Source organism: Primulina eburnea, chromosome 3 (genome assembly GCF_022965805.1).
Source record: "Primulina eburnea isolate SZY01 chromosome 3, ASM2296580v1, whole genome shotgun sequence".
Lineage (NCBI taxonomy): Eukaryota > Viridiplantae > Streptophyta > Magnoliopsida > Lamiales > Gesneriaceae > Primulina > Primulina eburnea.
In genome coordinates, this window is record NC_133103.1 from 3,221,170 (window position 1) to 3,239,652 (window position 18,483).

The 18,483-nt window shown below is 35.3% G+C and overlaps 3 protein-coding genes and 1 long non-coding RNA gene across 6 annotated transcripts; 2 read left to right on the forward strand and 2 right to left on the reverse strand.

Moving 5' to 3' along the window:
- Nucleotides 1-207: 207 nt before the first annotated feature.
- LOC140825386 (small ribosomal subunit protein bS6m) lies at nt 208-2,828 on the reverse strand. 2 transcript variants are annotated; one of them, XM_073187136.1, is made up of 3 exons: nt 2,690-2,828; nt 1,860-2,068; nt 208-753 (listed from the first exon to the last, which is right to left on the reverse strand). In XM_073187136.1, exons 2-3 carry the CDS (start codon nt 2,040-2,042, stop codon nt 481-483), a joined length of 456 nt encoding a protein of 151 aa, XP_073043237.1. In that variant the 5' UTR covers nt 2,043-2,068; nt 2,690-2,828; the 3' UTR covers nt 208-480. The 2 variants fall into 2 exon arrangements, with proteins under 2 accessions (XP_073043237.1, XP_073043238.1); XM_073187137.1 differs by having other exon boundaries at nt 1,860-2,073; nt 2,690-2,806.
- Nucleotides 2,829-3,499: 671 nt separating this feature from the next.
- LOC140825389 (uncharacterized) lies at nt 3,500-4,238 on the forward strand. Its single transcript, XR_012116663.1, has 2 exons — nt 3,500-3,705; nt 4,179-4,238. It is a non-coding gene; the product is annotated as an uncharacterized lncRNA (long non-coding RNA).
- A 1,008-nt stretch (nt 4,239-5,246) lies between these two features.
- Nucleotides 5,247-11,746, reverse strand: LOC140825388 (adenylate kinase 5, chloroplastic). Of its 2 annotated transcripts, none has more exons than XM_073187139.1 (19): nt 11,426-11,746; nt 10,819-10,920; nt 10,280-10,408; nt 10,074-10,208; nt 9,565-9,711; nt 9,144-9,218; nt 8,975-9,050; nt 8,591-8,640; nt 8,282-8,410; nt 7,549-7,584; nt 7,395-7,475; nt 7,181-7,319; nt 6,870-6,949; nt 6,701-6,766; nt 6,574-6,603; nt 6,394-6,503; nt 5,740-5,877; nt 5,607-5,636; nt 5,247-5,520 (listed from the first exon to the last, which is right to left on the reverse strand). In XM_073187139.1, exons 1-19 carry the CDS (start codon nt 11,624-11,626, stop codon nt 5,496-5,498), a joined length of 1,779 nt encoding a protein of 592 aa, XP_073043240.1. In that variant the 5' UTR covers nt 11,627-11,746; the 3' UTR covers nt 5,247-5,495. The 2 variants fall into 2 exon arrangements, with proteins under 2 accessions (XP_073043240.1, XP_073043241.1); XM_073187140.1 differs by having other exon boundaries at nt 8,957-9,050; nt 11,426-11,744.
- Nucleotides 11,747-12,007: 261 nt separating this feature from the next.
- On the forward strand, nt 12,008-17,373 carry LOC140825387 (uncharacterized). The gene is made up of 8 exons (XM_073187138.1): nt 12,008-12,254; nt 12,332-12,444; nt 12,804-13,776; nt 14,787-14,878; nt 15,010-15,084; nt 15,518-15,579; nt 16,123-16,192; nt 16,316-17,373. The coding sequence occupies exons 1-8, from the start codon at nt 12,107-12,109 to the stop codon at nt 17,042-17,044; spliced, it is 2,262 nt and encodes a 753-aa protein (XP_073043239.1). The 5' UTR covers nt 12,008-12,106; the 3' UTR covers nt 17,045-17,373.
- Nucleotides 17,374-18,483: the final 1,110 nt, after the last annotated feature.

Below are 18,483 nucleotides of genomic sequence, written 5' to 3' on the forward strand. Positions count from 1 at the left end.
AAATTCTATTGTTATTATTTTTTATTATTATTATTTTATTTTATTTTATGATTAAGTCATGTTCTGTGTAGTGCGTATGCTCCTTCTTACCTACTAATTAAATTAGCTACATCATGGAGATAAAATATCAAGAAATCCCTTCTTTTTTGAGTCTTATTCCAATAAATTGAGATGATGAAATATATGAGTAGCAAAGTGGATGGTATAGAATCCAGAAAATTGTCATTAAAATTAAATTAAAATAACTAAATATGCAAAGAGCCAAACTGGATGAACCCATAACTATGTAAGCTTTCGCCATTGCAATTCCTTCATCAGATCTATCACCTAAATGTGCCAACTCGCAAAAACCACACACAAATGCAGCAAAACTGATGAATTATCATAATTTACCTTCAGAGCGAAAATTCACGAAAATAAAAGTACTGCATATTTTTTGTCATTGTCCCTCCTAAGTAGATGCAGCCAGTCTTTTAGTAATCACATCGCTTCTCCAGTTTCTGAATGCTTTACTTCATATTCATCATCCTCACCCTCGTCATCATCGTCCTCATCTTCTTCCGAGTACACATCATCGAATAATCTGAGACTCCTGAGCTCATTTTTAGCATCATCTTCGCTGAATTCCAGTCCATATTTGATGTCACGGTGTTTGACCAAAAGCCAGCGAAGTAATCTGTCTTCCTTGTTCAGATACCGCAGTTCGCCGTTAAAACTGGGTGGAGTCATCATCGTCATCTGCATCAGCTGGGCCTACATGAGTTGTGTAATAACCACAATGGCATTACTTTGCAGTCACCAACTGTAAACAAAAATTCAGAAAAACGAGAAAAAATTGATGGTAATCATGCCCACCGTCTTGTCCCTCCAGTGGCAAGAGATGAAATAAAATGACATAATCATAGAAATCACCGTAACACTTGAACAGACAGGGAAATTAAACAGGTTTCACACAGCATCAAAATCATTGTTGTTAAAACTCCTTATATTTCATTATATTCATCTTGGACACTTATTTATGGGCTTCTATTAAACCAACATGCACATGTATAACGTCGATACTAATAGCTTAATCTTTCGACTATTCAATATTTTTTAACATAGCTATTCAAATATAGGTGCAAGCTCCTGTGTGCCAATGGGAGCCGATTAACACTTCAATGACAAAGAAACCTAAAGAAACTAAGACCATAAACTTCTAAAATGATCAGAGCTTACTCATAGAAAAAACTTCGACACAATAGCTTAATTCTGTGAAGAACCCTCACAATATTCACCACGCTCAAGGAAGTCAAAAGGACCCAAAACGAGGTTTATACAAGAAACTCCAGAACATGAAGCAGCAGAACACATTCAACACAGAATACAGTGAGAATGAGGATCCATATGCAGATGCAAGGCCAAAGGTAAGGGCAGAATCTACCTCCACCACCGCGACCATAGGATTTTGCATATCTAACATTGGTTCTTAAAACTCCAGAAATGTACATGTGAGCGCAAAAAAATATGAAGCAGAGTTCCTCAACCAACTAAAGAAGTCATTAAATTTACATTCCATCATTTATTGATAATAGCCCTAGGGTAGCAGAAAACATGTTTGACCGAGCCAAACATAGAAACCAGTCAAAATGAAATATTTTAGGTTTAAGAAGGATAAGCAGACAGTGTGGCTTGTAGGAGAAACAACCAACTTCACCCGTATTTAAAACACCACATCTCCGAAAACTTTTCACTAGTTCATCTATAGAGCTATTGAGAATATCACCAAGCAGAAGAATATAATGCAAATAAACAGACATCATAATGCAGATTTATGAAATAATAACATGATTGTGTGGTTCAAGAAACATAAGGTTTACCTGATAGTATCTTCCATCCAGTTTCTTAATTCCATATCCCAATTGCACGGTCCCAAAGGACTTAATATTGGTCAGAACCCCATTTCTTCTATAGACATGCTTTCCAACCCGTGAAACCAAATCCATCACAGCTTCCTTCATCACATTGGGTTTCAACAAAAGCACACAGTCATAAAGAGGCATCTTTCCTCTCGAACAATCTCAGCTTCCTGAACTCCACAAAATACTATTTTTGAATGCCAAATCAGGTGTCAAAAATAAATAAATAAACAAACACACACACACACACACACACACACACATATATATATATATATATATATATATATATATATATATATATATATATATATATAATCGGCCAGACCATTGCATTGCTTTCAGGTAACGTTGCAACACCAACAGTAAAATGTGAAGGATAAAAAAAAGTTGAACAGCGGAAGCATTAGCAGTTCACCAAAGACAAAATTTCACAACTTCAGTCCCAAGGTTTCCCGGATTTGCACATTGGCACGCGTCAACATATTACCGATGCGAAAGATATGCAAAAATAATCTCAACAAGTTCTTCAGTTTTCCCCAAAGTCCCATTCCAAATTAAGAAGCTCCAGCTCTTAATTAACTGAAAGAGCAATGACAAGCCTATCTATGCAATACATAGATCATCGAGCTACTAGTACACAACGCTTACCGATTCAGCACAAAAAACTGAAAAATAATCATCAAAATGTGACAGCGAGAAATTCAAGAATATACGATTTAAGGTAAAATTCCATGAAAATACATGTAAAGACAGGATTTTCGTTATACAAAAGGCAAAAATTGTATCACCTCGAGTCGAATTCGGGAAGGAAATAAGGGGTTTTAGTTGGTATGCCCGTCCTTTTTCACTCGGACTTTAGAAACCCTATTCCAAAAAGAAGAAGAAACGGTTATGGCACACTTCATGCCTTTATTTATACAAATAAAAAGTAAAATTATATATATAATTTTCAATAATATTACCGTTTTTTTTAATTTATTATTTTTATATTTTTTCTTATTAAAAAATATTGTGTAAAAGAGTATTTTAGAAAAATTTATTATATTTCGGAGAGCAAAATTAATTATTATGTGGTTACATTTTAATAAAAATATCTTATTAAAAATATGGCTACTAAAAAAAATTATGGACCAAATTAATTAATATATATGTGTACAAATATTTCACCATAAAAAAAAACTACCATTAGTTAATTTTGAAATGTAGTGTATATCCACATACAGTTCACAGTAAATATCTTTACATTATTAAAATTATACTTCCCTTGATGCAACAATTTTCTTTCTGGTTCTTGTTGTCAACCGATTACTTGCAAGAGGAGATTTGACTTTCGACTCGGTTTTACGGAGAAGAAAGCATCTTACAGAGCCAAATTGGATGGTCGTGAGGATTCGGTGGATGAGGGCCAAGAATTCATGCCATACGGCGGAGACGGCTTAATCTGCGCCGTCTGTAGTTGTCACAAGACACTTCTATTAAAATTGAAACTTGAACCTAACTCACCTCAAAAGCTAGTTCAAGAGGGGAGGATTGTCCAAGCCTATATATACAACTCAAAGATTATTTATCCAACCGATGTGAGACAATTAACAGCTTCCACATGGATGTACAAATGAGAATTATTCGAACGTAATGTTGTTGTGTCTGGTTTTTATGAAATTCTGTAATGATCTGCTGAATGGTATGCGCAGTGGAGAAATAAATATTGTCTGTAATATATATTGAAAAACTGGTTGCTTCTTTCCTACCTTCTGGAATATCAGAGTGATGCATTCTAAAGGAACAGTGTGCAACTTCTAAAACAGTGAGTCTTCACATACATGAAAGATTTTTTCACATAATTGCTAATATAATAAGAACATGAATATTTTATCAAAATTTAGTTGCTCAAAATTATATTAAAAACTAAAATTTAGCAGATATAATTAGCTATATGAAAATAAATGCCAGAAATTCAACCAAAGAAAGAAACACTAAGGTGCAAATTGTGCACATATTTGAAAAATGATTAACAAAATTGTTGAATGAGTTAACCAAAGGATTAATTTCGATATATAAATAAAAATATTAGATATTTAAGTTAATGATGGATGACCTTTCGATTTTCTTCTAAAAGAATGATAAGAACTTGTGTGTTTGCTGAAATAATAATTAATATTAGTAATAATAATCTTGAAGAAAAACAATATTTTCTGAACTACATAGTTTTTGAAAGAGGACCGACCAAAACGACTTTTTGTGTTCCCAAAATCTTCAGCCAACCATTTATTTCAGAAGATTCTTGGGACTTGATGCCGATGGGCTATAAGTACTCCGCGTTTCAGAAGATTCTTGATCGTCAACAAAACGGGGATTTGATTTTAACTCTGCTGTTTGGTCGAATTATGGAGAAAAAAACCTCTTAGAAAGAAAGCCTAAAAAAGCATGCGGATTTTAATGGGAAAGCCGACGGTTGCCAGGAGTTCTGGGTGGGCCCGCGGAATGAATATGGCGTGTTCATTTGTTCTGTCTGCTACTGCCACCGGAATTACCACCGGGAGGTGATCGAAACCACGCCTATGAAGTGCGTGACTGAGGTTGTGTATATAAAATGTAACCAGATTCATGATTTCGGCTCGTTGAAATCGGTGGATGGCTGCCAAAAATTCAATCCCAGCTACTACATAGATGACCTCACGTGCGCCGTCTGCGGCTGCCACAAGGGCTTCCACCGGAATGAGATAACTAAAGAGAAACAATCTGATTATGTTTCCCTTTGGTACTGATGATGCTTTTTCTTTGTCGGTTTTTATGAAATTCTTAAATGTTTTGCATGATGGAGAAATATCGTGTGTTGGAAAACTGTTTGCTTTTTACCTTCTGAATTCTCGAAGAGTCGCGCGTTAAGGTAACAGTTGTCAATTGTTATTTTTTTTCTTGATTTGAGCCAGTGATAACAAATGTGTGGAGTGTAGGATCTATACCGGTATTAACATGCAGCACTCAATGTTTTGCAAATTACTAAATAATGGGAAAGTTTTACCCCCATTACTACAGTAAAACCACTTCGAAATTGCAAGTAAAGTCGATCTGGCATCACAACTCAAACTTGAGTTTTTGTTCGCTATGGCCATCCGATGCCAGTAACAGGCAGAATGTGATCGCAACTGTGATTCAGAAATTTCTTCAGAGTTCTCTTTGTGTTACAGCGGCAATATTTTCAACTCCTAACACATGACAAGCTGATGATTTGTCTTATTCTAAATTACCAGTTTATATATATTCTTTTTCGCGACTGTTGTGTGTTAAGTTACTTGTCATGAATGAGGAGAAAGAACTGAACTGGAAATTCTAACTCCTTAGAAGAAATCAAGTTCTAAAATTTCTCCGGCATATGCATATATTTGAGTTCGACTTAAATTAGATAGTATGAGTCTCTCATTTGTTTGTGAGAATCAAGGAAATTAAGAAATAAAATCACACCTTGTGGCCAAAACTTCACGATGCTGTACATTTGTTGATATACAGTCAAATTTGAGGACATATTGAAACTTGACTTTACACGTTTCCAGTTGATTTCTAATTAAAGGGATTCCATTTTAGACGCCTGTTGACTTATAATATTCCACTCAAAAAGCTCCTGCAAGAAATCAAAATTTTCCATATAACTTCAACTGACATCTCGATCGATGGATAACAAATATAATGATGACTGCATAATCTTACCATATTCCAGTAGCTCTGGATACTTGATTTCTACAAGTAACAAACAGGACGTAATCAAGAAATCACAAAGATCGTATGTTGATAAAAAGGAGACAGTTCTCCAAATATAAATGGAATTTTGTTTGTCTGTTACCTTGTTTTTCCCTCAAATGCATCATTGATTTCATCGCCGCTTGGCCTTGTTGCAAAAGTTGCCAAGATTGTATATTTCTCCTTCTTAGATGATTCGTCGACCCTTTTGTACAACTCGTACTCGTAAGGGTGAGACATTCTGATAAAGGCAGGTAAAAATGTGAACTCAGGCAAGGTAATCAAATTCACGCTACTTCGACCAAAAAATTACCAGCAACAATTAATCCTCAACTTTACCAAGATAATTTTCTGCATTTGATATGATATAGTGATATTTTTGCTTTATATATTGCAATATGCCTTGAATAGGTGTCATGCCTGGCTCTACACCACAAGCAAGTGAGATTTTGCATGGTTTGCTCAAAAAAGTCCCATTGGCAATCTAAATCTAAACACTTTTATGCTTTACCCATGAACTGATTGATGTAGGACTGGATTTTGAAGGTTAAGCAATCCAATAGCAGGGACCACTTGCTTATCTAAGTCAGGTGTTCACGACCTTAATCTAGGTTTTAATACCATAAAATATGTTCGATAGAACGAGTACTTTTGAAGAAAGTGATGAAGCATGCTACATAATTGCTTAAATGTAAGGCAAGAAGAAGAGGAAAGGAGGAGGCAGCGAGATCAAAAGATGTGCTGATAAAAATCTGACCTGAGAGCACCCATTATTGGATATTGAGTCCCTGAATAATAGAGGAGCCTAAAGTAGTAGCATATCTCAAAGGAAGCAGCATATTCCAATCTCTTTCCGCGGCCCATCGTCTTGCATATTGATAGTAAATAAGAAATTTGCTAAAACATGGAACAGTCACTGATGGTCACAGGCACTTACTTGCATAACGCCACTTGAACTTGGTATATCCTAACAATTTAAAAATGCATTTACATCAGGGTTTTAGATGCAAACATTGATATGCATAACAGGAAAAGGAAGAGGTGTTAAAATATTGTTAACTAACACCGAGTTTGGGATTGACAAGAATGACTGGACGAGGCCCGGCAGCATCAGTCATTGCTCTTAAATCCTGCAATATTAGACACCAAGAATAATTTATAAAAAAAATCAATTTAGTATCTGTAGAAGAGTTCTTTCAGGAACAAAATCAAATTAATTCTCAAATCCCTTACACCAATAATACAGTTTCCTACTGCATTTTGTGGAGCTATTAAGATAAACATGTCATCCTGCTCCTCAACCTCCCTGCCACCTGCAGAAAACACGGAATATATTATATGAATATAGATTGAGAGATCCTCATGAGCCATCACTAATAAGGATTATATCAATGATCTTAGAGCAGTCGATTATAGCAACACAGCAAATGCTAATGGACTGTATCAAAAATGATAATTTCCGAATGAGAGAGTATCAGCGAGCAACTTGTTCCAAAGTTTTTTCACCTGCACAAAAACACATAAATACATCAAACGATTCTCACCTACAGAACCAATATTGATAAAGGTACCCATGGTACCGTCATCACCCCAATCCATAAATTCCAATATTTTCCTACTTCCAGCAAGCTGCAGTGGCATTCCAGCTAGTGCCCCCTCTCCCATAGACCCTTGCACACAAACCTACAGGAAGTAAAGTTCCAAAATTAATATCCGTCGAAAAATAGAACATTTTCAAAGACAAGAGCCTATTAATACCTTGATGCGCTTTCCATCATCAGCGAAGGAGAGAGCCAGGACACGTACAAGTTCCAATAAGGTACCTATTCGATACACATCCTGCACAAGATATCCTTACATGCATAACGCTTGAGAAAACCAAAATATGAAGGAAAAAAATAGAGAAAGTTACCATTTCTGGGTTCAGCTCTGGTATACTGACTTCCACCTTTCAGTTCAAGATAGCAAAAAATCATTATACTTTAAAGGTGCATAATGCAACAGTTTATCGGTCAACGATTAAACAATTTTAACTAATGAACATTCAGATCCACCCACACGAATGCACTTATTTTCCAATAAAAATCAAGTGGAATTTTCCTGTTTATTTCAACAGAATCGGTTTTTCTAAGAGAAGGCTTTGTTAGAAAAAAGTATGTTGAAACAAGAAAAAAGCCCAAAACATCCAATTTTGATAAGTTCAGTCACATCCTCAATATCAGAGTAAAGTGATCAAATGTGATTCTTCCCATGCCAGCAAATAATTCAACTTTCACCCCAAGTACTTTGAAGGCGTTCATAGTTGTGAAATCACTTTGAATGTTATTGTTCTTCACCGAGAGATATGTGACTGTGAGTAAATGAGGTACTTTATAGCATCCTCTCCTAGCTATCCACAAACGTTAAACGCAGAAGTCATGATTTTTTTCACCAAAACAGTTTACTGAATCATGAAAAATAAATTTACTAAAAGTGATGGGGTAAAATCACATATTACCTCTACCTGGCAAAATATGTGCCTTGCAGAGAATAAGAAAATGAAGCACATTTCTCATTTAGAAAGACTAAAATTAAAATAAGAAAGGCAAAATCCATCTAACTGCGCAACTTATTATCCAAAACTGAAGTAAAAGAAAAATTCTAACCTTTAATCGAGTTTTCCCATCATTTAATGCTCTTTGGGTTGCTTGCAACACATCTTCATAGAAATATTCCCTGATTTCTTTAGAATGAGGAATGTTATTCAATCGTGTAGGTATTCCTCTCCAGCTTTCCTGCGCAAGTTACAAACTTAATCAACGGACTCTGCGGTTAACAACCTAAAGAGCAGTAAATGCTGGGAAAACTCAATTAAAGATCAGCTATTTTGAGAGATGACGATTTTCTTTTCAATCACCTCTAACCACACGAGCATATATGGTTCCATAAAATTTTAAGAATGTTTAACTTAAAACCTTGTATGAGGTTGCCTTGTTAACCAGACTGTTATTTCTTGCCAATTCACCTGCACACAAGCAGAATGAACTTCAATTGACAAAAAAAGTCAGGCTGAGCAGAATATATTTGAACATGGAACTGAAAACCAAAAGTCATTTCCCATCCCAAGCTTGTAAATGACAATGGTACAAAAAAATAAAAAATAAATTACTCACAACAAATTATGAGAATAAAGGAAAAAAGAAATATGAAAAAATTGCAGCTTTTAAATTCTGATAAACTTAGGATGAAGAAAATACCGAATAGAGGATATATTTACAACTGTTATATAATTTGTGTCTATATTAACAAATAGCCATATGAAAGAAACAAGGGTGTTGGACCTGATTTTGACGCCTCATCTTTCTCATCCAGTAATCTTGATAACACAGACTCTATCTCTTTAAAAATGATCTCTTTAGGACGGTTTCCATCCACCTGAAAACTAACCAACAAAAATTGTGATTCATGGCAATGTATCTATAATCTACATGATGGAGTCGAAAGCATCATCATTGATTTAAGAATCACCTTATTCAAGACATCTGAGTACGTGGATAACATCGCCTCAGCATTTTGTTTGTATATTTGTAAACGAGATTTCACCTGTGACAACATTTATTTAGCCGTAAAGTTTTCCAGACATCTTTACACACATCCACATGAATGATTCAACATTTTGCAACTTTTTACATGCACTTACATTTTCTGATGATTGCTATCGTAGTATTTAGCCTAATAGAACCAATAAAATTTTTGTTAACATTCAAACTGCATCACAGAACAAATGAGTATACTTAAACAAACTATTTATTTTAGTTAAACAACATTCAGAATCAATAAAAATACTGCCATAATATGGGATTAAAAGCAACACAATAACACCTAAATGCCATCAAATTTGATGTGTGCAAGTAAAATGTAGATATTTAACTCAAAAAGATTGAAATACCTTTTCTTCAGTGTCATCGGGACGAGTAACAAGCCTTTCTTTTACTTCCTCACTTTCTGGAGGAAAATTAGTCATATGATAGATCTTTCCTGTTAAAGGATCCAGTCTTCGACCAACACTTCGGTCAATTAATATCTCGTCAGGAACCTGATTAATAATGATATCCCATGTTGAGAGCAATCATATTAGATAGTATGTAGGTACGCATTGTTTTCAAAGCTAAGAAGTTCACTCATGCTGAGCAAATGATAATGTCTTTGAATATTAGAAATATATTCTTCCACACACTTTTCCAAGTACTTGTTCTGTGTTTGCATTGAATCATAGTGGAATGACACAATAATGTATACCTCAATAAATGTTTATTTGGTACCTCTTTCCGTTAGCTGTCATTACTTTTTTCTTTTAATTTAGATCAGAGTAAAGCCTCTATATCTTTTCAGCCAATACTCAAACAATGAGGGAAATAAAGACTAGCATCATAATCACACAATGACATACTGACATACGTCAAGAATAATGCATATATCTGGTCTGACATTCAGTTTTTCCAAACTCTCTGCTTGGGCAAAAGTTCGTGGGTATCCATCCAAGAGCCATCCTTTCTCCTTTGCATCTTCAAGAGATAAACGTGCTGTCACCATCTATAAAATTCAGTATTAATACAGCTGATTCAGGAAGAAAAAATTGAAAATTTGTTTGAATCATCACATACAGCTGTCACAATTTCATCTGGAACCAAACGACCAGAATTCATGTATTCCTTTGCCTGGTTACCAATTTCTGTTCCTGCAGCTACTTCAGCTCGTAGAATATCTCCAGTTGATATGTATACCAACCCAAACTGAAGAAGGCAAGAAGTATAGTAATAAAAATGTAAAAAAAATCATGAATTTCGAGGTAAATCGGTCAAAATTTTACAAAATGCATTATCTGCTGAAGTAACAAAATAAGCCAAAAATTTCATACAAAATTCAGATTTTAGTAGTCATTTTTTTTATAGAAATCAACAAATCGACATGGGTGTCACCAGATACTCTGGTACTTTGGATTCAAAAAAAGGAAAATATGCTAAAAAGCCAAAAAAAGTATCAGCTCGTTGGGAAACTACATAAAGCAATGAACTGGGGAGTTAAGTGAAGCATGTGCCCAACCATTCATTTTGTTTCTCGGTCTCACGTAACTAATATCTCTCAAAAGAGACAGCTCAAATGGGAAACATGCCTACGAAACAAAAACATAATTTCTACTCACCTCCTGAACAATTAGCTCACTCTGAGTCCCTTTTCCAGATGCTGGCGCACCCGAAATCATCACTTTCAATGGCTCGGGTTTCGAGCTCACAATTTTAAGCCCCTGCTCCCCACACATACATTTACATCAAAAAATGATAGAGATTTTAACATCTGAACGGATAAGATACTTGGGGAGTTATTCCTCTCTTTCCAAATTCATTATTTTGAGTACATTCTACGGGTACCTTTTATCAGAGTAGAGCATAATGCAACAAGATTAATATCCGCGCATCCAAAGGGAAAAAAAGTTGATATCAATATCTACACCTTTAACTTTCACCTAAACTTCACAACAACTAAACTAAGAGAAAAAACCGCAGAACTGAACCAAATAAGCAACCGCCCTCTTACTTGATATACTTCAAGAAAATGGATCTACTTCGTTTCTCCAAATATTCATAATTCAGCAATGTGCCGATTTCCTTTAAAAATAAAACCCTTTATCCATTTAATTAATTACAAAGTTCCAAGATTAAAAATAAAATGGTAGCAATACGTGACAGTACACATAAGAACAACTCCAGATAAAGTTCAGTTTTTTCCCTGTCCCTAATATGCAAACATACTTTTTTTCTCACAGCTTTACTTCTGATGCTGGAATGTCCATGTATATGGTAGGATGAAAGCCGTTGAGTTAGGAAAGAAGATGGGATGCAGAGGGAATAAGGGAAAGGGTGAGAATGAGTGGATTTAGCGGAAGTATGGAGCTTTGCTGTTAAAGGGACACTGCAGCGGTGAGCAGTGGAAGTCGGGGACGGGATCAACATGGTTGAAACTCGCGCACTAACGGTGTGGCAGTGTGTGTCTTGATTGGTTGATGGAAGGAAGATAAGAGCACGAGTGCAAAATCTACACAAGTGGCTCTCATAAATCTCCAATGATATAAGGTGCTCGATATGAATTCAAGATTAGTATTTTTTATTGCAATTATCAAGTGTTCTTATATTCCTAATTAATTTTTCATCCACCACTATAATTTTGAAATCAGAATATTCTTAAGTGGATGAGAGAGTTTTTGGCTTGTAGTGATTATAAAAAAAAGATGAGATTGAGTAAATTAAAAAGATTTGGGGTTAATTTTGAAGTTTTCATAGAATACGGGGATGGAACTGGAATTGACTAACACCTTCAATCTACGCTCCTTGCATCATTTATACTAATCATCATTCGCGAAGCAACTGGGTTTTCCGTTCAGGACCCAACAAATCAACATCCACCGCCGCTAAATTCGCATACTACTATCATATATGGGTGGGAGTAACAAGAAAAAGTCGAATAAATCGAGCCGCCGAGCGCCGCGTGGCTCATCTTCCTATTCGGCCCCGCATCATGGCTTGTTTGTAGGAGGAGGAGTTTTATCGGATTGGTCAGCCGTCAATTCTCCTCCTTCCAGAGGTTATTGCTTCAGCGAAGGCTTATCTTTTTGGTAAAAATTGAATTTGAATCTGTTTTTAATGATTGACTGTGTTTAGGGAAGAAAAATAATATTGGGGGAACTGGGAGTTCGGAGCCCGTTTCAAGATTGAGTGACCGAGGCCATTCTAACAGAAGTAGAGGAAATGCTATTGGTTACGCGTACCCTACGGTACGCGTGTTTCCATGATTTACTGATATCTGTTGCTTGGTTGAGTTGCATAAAAATTTGTCGCTTGAGAAGATTAGAGTTTTGCAATTAAGCGGTGATTGCTATAGAATAAGGGATTTTCATATTTGTTTTTGTATTTCTGAGTAAGCATTCAAGAATCGAACACTATTGTGTTGAAACCACCAAAATAATAGCTTTTTTTTGTCGATTCTCTTATTTAAAAGAAAACCTGATTTTGTATCATGGTCTTTTGGTTTTCTGTTCACCTGACTTGAAGTTCGTATTTCTTCTAAAGATTTAAGTAAATTGCAATTGACTTTAAAATTTTTGGTCGACAATTTTGGCTGGGTGATTTCTAGGAAAATACACATTTACATGAGGGTGTAAATCAAGCTAACGAGGTAGAGACATCAACACCTGTGGTTTTAATCGATTCAGAGAAGACACCAATTGTTTACAAAGGAGCGATTGAGGAATCTCGAAGTGTGGAGTACATTTATGACTACACCACAAGCTTAACATTGGACCATAGTTCGCACAGAGGATTGGGGTTCTATGAATATGCAGAAACCACTCCAAGTGCCTTCGAATCATCATTCAAAATTGAGGAGGAAGATGGTGATTCTATTGTCTTTTCTTCACGTGAGGCAGATCATTTGGGTTGTGATACTGATCTGGTTCATGGTACACAATCTAAAATAAGTGAGAACTCAATAGAGGAGATGCCGTCTCCTGAGGAAAATCCACGTTATGTGCTAATAGGAGGCACCAAAATATATACGTATGACACGGAAGAAGAAGAAGAAGAAGAAGAAGAAGAAGAAGAAGAATTGACTGATGTGAAAAGTTCTGAAGCAGAAGAAGAAGAAGAAGAAGAAGAAGAAGATTGCTTTGCTACATCTGAGAGTGATGAATTGTCATCTGTTACTGATTCAGACATTGATGAAGGTGTTGCTGTGGATTACTTCGAGGGAATAGGTGGAAGTGGAGACATCGTCAATGTTCATCAACTGGTGGGAAAAGTTTCAGATGTCTCTGAAGATGATAGTGATTCCAAAGATAGCTATGATGAAACTCTAGAGAAATTTGGTGGGATTGCACTTATGGAAGCATCGAGGGAGTACGGTCAGATTAAACATGGATCAGGACTAAACTATCGTGCTGGAGATAATAAACTAAGACCTATTAAGTATGATGGGTATCCTACTCTTGATGGCCTAATGCTTGTTAAGGATCCAAGAACTGTGTATGGAAGAAAGAAACACCATGATAAAATTTCACTGTCTTGGCCTTTTGAATCTCGAAAAAGCAAAAAGTTCAGGAATATACCAGGTTAGGACTTCTATTACTTAGTTTGATGGTTATTGCCTCTGTAATTGTTGCTTCCAAAATGGAAATAAATTTGTTTGATTCTTTTTAATTTTTCGGATGAATCGTGTCTTTGACAGGATAGTTTCTTTCTCCTCATATTTTCCTCTTCGCTTTGAATATTATGTACTTGCAATTATGACTTAGATATTAGCTGTAAACAATTCGTGATAGTTGTATCTACAATTTTCTACATATTCGTCGGGAGTGGGTTCAAAACCAGAGTTATTGGAAATCAAATATATTTCTTCCAAAACTGCTTTCTCATTTATCATTTTATTCTTCCACTATATTCTCATTGGGATATTATTTCTTTGAACCCAGAATGTAACTTTTGATTTCTCAACTGTTGGAGCTTTCATTTGAACAACTTCCTTGTAGCCAGGGTTTATTTTCCCTGTTGTATCTAAATCCTCTAGTTTGGCATTCATTCTATTCACATATGATGTGATCGACTTGATCCAAGTTTGATTCTTTAGAGTTTTTCATTTTGATTTAGAGCAGGAAGGAAATAAGAGTTGCTTTTGGTTATTAATTATTATAATCGGACCATGGGTGTAACCTTGTTCTGACAAGACCTTTTTTTTCGCCGTCTCTTTCTGTATTGGAAAGTATTTTTGGTATGTTTTCCTTGCACTTCACGAATTTTGCAAAATCAAGATGGAGTTGGTAATTGTTTCCCGTGCTGCTTATCATTCATTTATATTGGTTCTCTTTCTTTAAGCATGCAGCAGAGTCTCACCTAATATAAAAGTGATGGAAATTTTTGTTGGTGTCTTTCTTGTTCTTCTTCTGTGTTCCATCTAGATTTTATTGTGTTTCAATGCATAGATAATCAATTTCCCCTTTAAAATTGAGCAGCACTTTTGGCGTTCCTTCTAGTTGTTAATTGCATTTTATTCTTAGATTTGGTTATTTGTTCACCAGAATCCCTGATTGGGTGCTGCTGTATGAATGTAAGTTTTTCATTTCAGGGGAGAAAAAGAAACATCGTAGAGAAACGATTGCAGCAAAGCGTCGGGATAGAATGATTAACCGCGGTGTAGATCTCCAGCAGATAAATTCAGTAAGACAAAATAATCTTCCGTATTTGACAGCTAAATACATTTCCTGGTTGAGAGCTTATTCTGAATTTGTTTGTTAAGCTTGCTTTAAGAATCTGAAAAATGAACGGCATCATTTTATTTTAAATTGTAGAAATTGCAGCAAATGGTTCTTGATAGCGTAGATATCCTATCATTCCAGCCTATGCACCCACGTGATTGTTCACAGGTAAGATTTCTTTTCTGGAGCGAGTGAACTAGTGTATCTCATTAACTATTATGCCCATCTTACAGATACCGTTCTCCATGTGATTTGCTTGCATGTTTTATCTTGCTTTTTCCTCCCTCATCTACGTAGTGAATCCTAAAATGAAAAGCTTCAGTACTTTGAAAGTTGCTTTAAGCATGGGCATTGAACTGTGTTAAAAGTCGTTGATTGGAAGTTTTCTTTTGCAGTAGCTGTATACTTGTGGATGCAGTTCAAGGGTTCATTTTCATTGAATGAAAAGAAGTTTGTTTGATGCTTTCTTTCTTACCTAAAGAAACTTTAAAATTTACCTGTTTTATGGATTTATGAGGGAAATTTAGCTTAGAGTTTATACAACATCATGTTTTATTGTTCTTTTGGTCCTTGTGTTATCTGTTGATTTTGAGTTGTACAGGTTCGAAGACTAGCTTCAATATACCGATTGGGAAGTTTGTGCAGTGGATCTGGCAAGAAGAGGTAAAATATGCAAACTTCATGTTTTTTCATGGGTGTAAAAAGTTATCACTCCATTTAACGTTGAGCTCAATCAAAGAGGAAGAAATTGAATCTCATCAATAACTTCTGAGCATTTGCCACCAAAGATTATTTTATCTCGTATGATTTGTGGGCAAAAAAATTTGCTCCACAATGTGGTGCAGGCTTATGCAGAGCAAAAGACTGTTTATTTCTTCATTGGGTAGATTATCATTTATTCTCTAAGTTTGTTTCAGTTGGATGAAGTTGTAGTGATCAGTGGGTGATTATAAACTCACAACACAATGTTGGTAATCGTTAGCTGCATCCATGGAGTGCACTTATTTCAATTTAGTCTTGTAATTTGACATTTCGCTGCATTAACCAAGTAGAAATTCTATATTTGTTATGAAAATGATCCGTGGTAGGGATATGCATAATACTACAATTACCCCTAAGTTGATTGATCTTATAGTGTGGCTATTCTGCAAATTATTGACGGTATTGTTCTGAATTTTTAAATGAACTTGTTATTTTGTCGCTCAGATTTGTCACTGTGACGCGAACTCATCACTCGCGGATGCCATGCTCTACTGACAAAGTTCGACTTGAGAAGGTACACTCAGGAATCATCTCCGTTTATCTCAGTGGTGTTTCCCTTTCTTTCAGCGTCACCAAGTTTGTTACCTCCAAGTTGCACTTTCCTCACTCCAATCTTGAAATTGACACTGGTTTTCAGCTGATAGGAGCTGAAAAAGATGATGGTGACTTCCCTGTTGTCGACACAATGACTACTCGATTTCATAGAGTCAATGCAAAGAAGTCCATCGCAGTTGGTGCTTCCACATCAAATGGACCTCTATCTTCTCGGGCCAGATTAAATAAGCAAGCAAGAAACAATAAAATAGCCCGAAAAGTTGGCTCTTATTCATCTCAGCCTGTATCCTTTGTCTCTAGTGGCATGATGATTGCTGAAACGGTTAACGCGGAAGACATATCCCTGGAGAACAAAAATGTTGTATCTACCTCTATGGACATTGGGGCATTTGAGATGCACACCACCGGTTTTGGCTCGAAAATGTTGGCTAAAATGGGATTTGTGGAAGGCGGGGGCTTAGGAAAGGATGGCCAAGGTGTGTCGCATCCCATCGAAGTCGTTCAACGTCCTAAATCACTTGGGTTGGGTGCCGAGGTTCCTGAAAGAAGCTCTAACTCACTGAACATTCATGTTACACCTAAGCCAACAGGATCAAGTGTCAAGTCTTCTAACACAAATGATAAATTAGCAAAGAAAGAGACTCAAAAACTCGGGTCGTTCGAGAAGCACACAAAGGGATTCGGATCAAAGATGATGGCGAAGATGGGTTTTGTGGAAGGCACGGGTTTAGGCAAGGATTCTCAAGGCATGGTGAACCCTTTAGTCGCTGTCAGGCGGCCGAAGGCACGGGGACTGGGAGCCATGGGTTGAGCTATTTTAATCATGTTGATTGATGACAAAGATGTGAACTCCTCTCTTTTCTTAATTCCGTAAGATGTATTTAACTAGTACAACGCTGACTTCATATTCACAAAGTGGATCCGTGCTGCAAGGGAAATCATATGAAATGTAGTGATATGATGATTTAAATGCCAACTGTTTAGGTACTGAAATAACAGATGTGGCATTGGAACAAATCTTTAAAATTTTCATTGTTCTATTGTTTTAAGCATAAGATTGCAATGGTGGCAATTATGACTCTGAACCAACGGGATCCAGAACATTCTTGATGGAGGCACATGGAATGCAGGGTGATCAAATTTGTGTTATATATATATGTGTGTGTGTGTGCATATATATCAGACATTTGAATGATAAAAAATATAGTAAAATTGTTATTACTAATAAATTATATGACCTTTTCAAATTTTATAAAATACTACTTTTATATATATATATATATATATATATATATATATATATATATATATATATATATATAATATTGATATGCTGCACACCTATGTGAGCACCGATAAAGTGTCACTCACTCATTGGATGCGCAATTTTTCTATATTTCATCACATTCAATAGATGAGTGACACCTCATCGGTGCTCACATAGGTGTGCACGGCAGCATATCAAATTGGTATATATATTTTCTTTTTTTAGTAAAGTTGAGGACATAATTGTAACCACTTAGTAAGGATATCAACTTTTTGTTCCAACTTTACCTTCATATGATATTAATCTTAATGTTATAGTTACAAAATCAACTCGAACATATTAATTAATCAACGCGTTCTTCTTTGAATTGTTCCCATCGCCAAACATTGTTAGACATTTTGATATGTTTTATGCAATCAAAAATAATGATACTAAAAAACTGTATAAATGATATAGTCTCCTATATTATTATTAAAAAAACTAGAATTAAAAGTATATATTCCATATGCATCGTCATGTGTTTTACAAATATAAAAACATGCAAATGCATTGGCTAAATATATTATACATACTAGTGCATCGAGGCACAAGCGTCGTGTTCTTATATAATTTCTCTATTACAAATTTTGATCAAATACTTTATATAATTCTTCATGTATAAATATTTTTTTAAGGGGATATGGATGACTTTTAATACTTTATATATTTCCTATACTATACGACAATTTTTTTCAAAAAAAATCTTTGAAGCAATTTTCTTTTAATTAATTTTTCTAATAAAATTTTCATCAAAGAAATGATAAATAAACTAAAAAAAAATTGAGATCAAAGGGCAAATTTAGAATATGAAAATAACTTCACCAAAATTAGTTATATAAAAAGATCTTTCCTTTAACCTCTTCGTATATAGTATATATCGAGTCGAGTTTTATGAGACTCATTAGCTTACTCATACCCATTAAGACCCAATATTTAATAATCAT